This window comes from Bombina bombina, chromosome 7 (genome assembly GCF_027579735.1).
Source record: "Bombina bombina isolate aBomBom1 chromosome 7, aBomBom1.pri, whole genome shotgun sequence".
Lineage (NCBI taxonomy): Eukaryota > Metazoa > Chordata > Amphibia > Anura > Bombinatoridae > Bombina > Bombina bombina.
The window spans coordinates 243,074,251-243,077,285 of record NC_069505.1 but is presented as its reverse complement, the minus strand read 5'-3'; the positions used below and the strand labels follow the sequence as shown (position 1 = coordinate 243,077,285).

Here is a 3,035-nt window from a genome sequence, read left to right as displayed (position 1 = left end):
AGCCAGCGTGATCCAAAAAAGTATCCAACAACCTCTGCACCAGTCGCACAAAAAGCAGTCTGCAAAACATAGTTAATGCATTATGCTATGCAACAAGCCGCCATCCTCAACATGGCGCCCATACCAGCCACAAGCGACTGCCAACCACTGCTATGTTAGGTCGCCTGTTGTACAGCAGTTTAAGGCAATAGAGCTTCCGTAGTTACGCCTCTATTTACGAAGGGCGTATGTCGTGAGCGGTGTTGAGTAGTTGTGCGCATGCGTCCTGCCACTTCTAAGGTAGAATCCGCTATCGTCTGCGGTAATTTTGCGCATGCGCACACATTGACTAGGCCTCTTGACTATCTTGAATCAGCTGTTCAGAATGGACGTACAGGTTGCTCCTCTACGCTCCTGGGAGGATTTCTTCCCTGGCTTTGAGCGGTTTGCCCGGCCTGACTTTAAAGATGTATCTAAATGGAACAACAGGGTCGTAAGCAACCTTCTCTACTATCAAACGAACTACCTGCTTATGGGTGCGGCTATTATCTCCCTGGTGGGGTGAGTGTGGGTTGCTGGGGGCACGGGGTAGGTAAATCTCCCTTGTGGAGGGTGTCAGGCTTAGGGACAGAAGACAGGATAAGAGTGTCAGGTTTAGGGACAGAGAGTGTCAGGCTTAGGGACAGAAGACAGAATGAGAGTGTCAGGTTTAGGGACTGAGGGTGAGAGTGTCAGGTTTAGGGACCGAGAGTGAGAGTGTCAGGTTTAGGGACCGAGAGTGAGAGTGTCAGGTTTAGGGACCGAGGGTGAGAGTATCAGGTTTAGGGACCGAGGGTGAGAGTATCAGGTTTAGGGACCGAGGGTGAGAGTATCAGGTTTAGGGACCGAGGGTGAGAGTGTCAGGTTTAGGGACAGAAGACAGGATGAGAGTGTCAGGCTTAGGGACAGAGGATGATAGTGTCAGGTTTAGTGACAGAAGACAGAGGATGAGATTGTCGGGTTTAGGGACAGAGGGTGAGAGTGTCAGGTTTAGTGACAGAAGACAGAGGATGAGATTGTCGGGTTTAGGGACAGAGGGTGAGAGTGTCAGGTTTAGTGACAGAAGACAGAGGGTGAGAGTGTCAGGTTTAGGGACAGGGGACAGAGGGTGAGAGTGTCAGGTTTGGGGACAGAGGATGAGAGTGTCAGGCTTAGGGACAGAAGACAGAAGACAGAGGATGAGAGTGTCAGGCTTAGTGACAGAAGACAGAGGATGAGATTATCAGGTTTAGGGACAGAGGGTGAGAGTGTCATGTTTAGGGACAGAAGACAGAGGATGAGAGTGTCAGGCTTAGGGACAGAGGATGTGAGTCTCAGGCTTAGGGACAGAGGATGAGAGTGTCAGGTTTAGGGATAGAGGGTGAGAGTGTCATGTTTAGTGACAGAAGACAGAGGATGAGAGTGTCAGGCTTAGGGACAGAAGACAGAGGATGAGAGTGTCATGTTTAGTGACAGAAGACAGAGGGTGAGAGTGTCAGGCTTAGGGACAGAAGCCAGGATTAGAGTCATGTTTAGGGACAGAAGACAGAGGGTGAGAGTATCAGGTTTAGGGACAGAGGGTGAGAGTATCAGGTTTAGGGACAGAGGGTGAGAGTATCAGGTTTAGGGACAGAGGGTGAGAGTGTCAGGTTTAGGGACAGAAGACAGGATGAGAGTGTCAGGCTTAGGGACAGAGGATGAGAGTGTCAGGTTTAGTGACAGAAGACAGAGGATGAGATTGTCGGGTTTAGGGACAGAGGGTGAGAGTGTCAGGTTTAGTGACAGAAGACAGAGGATGAGATTGTCGGGTTTAGGGACAGAGGGTGAGAGTGTCGGGTTTAGGGACAGAGGGTGAGAGTGTCGGGTTTAGGGACAGAGGGTGAGAGTGTCGGGTTTAGGGACAGAGGGTGAGAGTGTCGGGTTTAGGGACAGAGGGTGAGAGTGTCGGGTTTAGGGACAGAGGGTGAGAGTGTCGGGTTTAGGGACAGAGGGTGAGAGTGTCGGGTTTAGGGACAGAGGGTGAGAGTGTCGGGTTTAGGGACAGAGGGTGAGAGTGTCGGGTTTAGGGACAGAGGGTGAGAGTGTCGGGTTTAGGGACAGAGGGTGAGAGTGTCGGGTTTAGGGACAGAGGGTGAGAGTGTCGGGTTTAGGGACAGAGGGTGAGAGTGTCGGGTTTAGGGACAGAGGGTGAGAGTGTCGGGTTTAGGGACAGAGGGTGAGAGTGTCGGGTTTAGGGACAGAGGGTGAGAGTGTCGGGTTTAGGGACAGAGGGTGAGAGTGTCGGGTTTAGGGACAGGGGACAGAGGGTGAGAGTGTCAGGTTTAGGGACAGAGGGTGAGAGTGTCAGGCTTAGGGACAGAGGGTGAGAGTGTCATGTTTAGGGACAGAAGACAGAGGATGAGAGTGTCAGGCTTAGGGACAGAGGATGAGAGTGTCAGGTTTAGGGATAGAGGGTGAGAGTGTCATGTTTAGTGACAGAAGACAGAGGATGAGAGTGTCAGGCTTAGGGACAGAAGACAGAGGGTGAGAGTGTCAGGCTTAGGGACAGAAGCCAGGATTAGAGTCATGTTTAGGGACAGAAGACAGAGGGTGAGAGTATCAGGTTTAGGGACAGAGGGTGAGAGTGTCAGGTTTAGGGACAGAAGACAGGATGAGAGTGTCAGGCTTAGGGACAGAGGATGAGAGTGTCAGGTTTAGTGACAGAAGACAGAGGATGAGATTGTCGGGTTTAGGGACAGAGGGTGAGAGTGTCAGGTTTAGTGACAGAAGACAGAGGATGAGATTGTCGGGTTTAGGGACAGAGGATGAGATTGTCGGGTTTAGGGACAGAGGGTGAGAGTGTCGGGTTTAGGGACAGAGGGTGAGAGTGTCGGGTTTAGGGACAGAGGGTGAGAGTGTCGGGTTTAGGGACAGAGGGTGAGAGTGTCGGGTTTAGGGACAGAGGGTGAGAGTGTCAGGTTTAGGGACAGGGGACAGAGGGTGAGAGTGTCAGGCTTAGGGACAGAAGACAGAGGATGAGAGTGTCAGGCTTAGTGACA

The 3,035-nt window shown here is 51.7% G+C and overlaps 1 protein-coding gene across 1 annotated transcript in view; it reads left to right on the top strand.

The window, feature by feature from the left end:
- The first annotated feature begins 295 nt into the window (after window positions 1-295).
- Window positions 296-3,035, top strand: part of ARL6IP5 (ADP ribosylation factor like GTPase 6 interacting protein 5) — a 46,552-nt gene continuing 43,812 nt past the window's right edge. Inside the window, exon 1 of the mRNA XM_053720682.1 lies at window positions 296-540. Within this exon, the coding sequence (XP_053576657.1) occupies window positions 365-540 (176 nt within the window). The 5' untranslated portion in view covers window positions 296-364. The remainder of the gene's footprint in view (window positions 541-3,035) is intronic.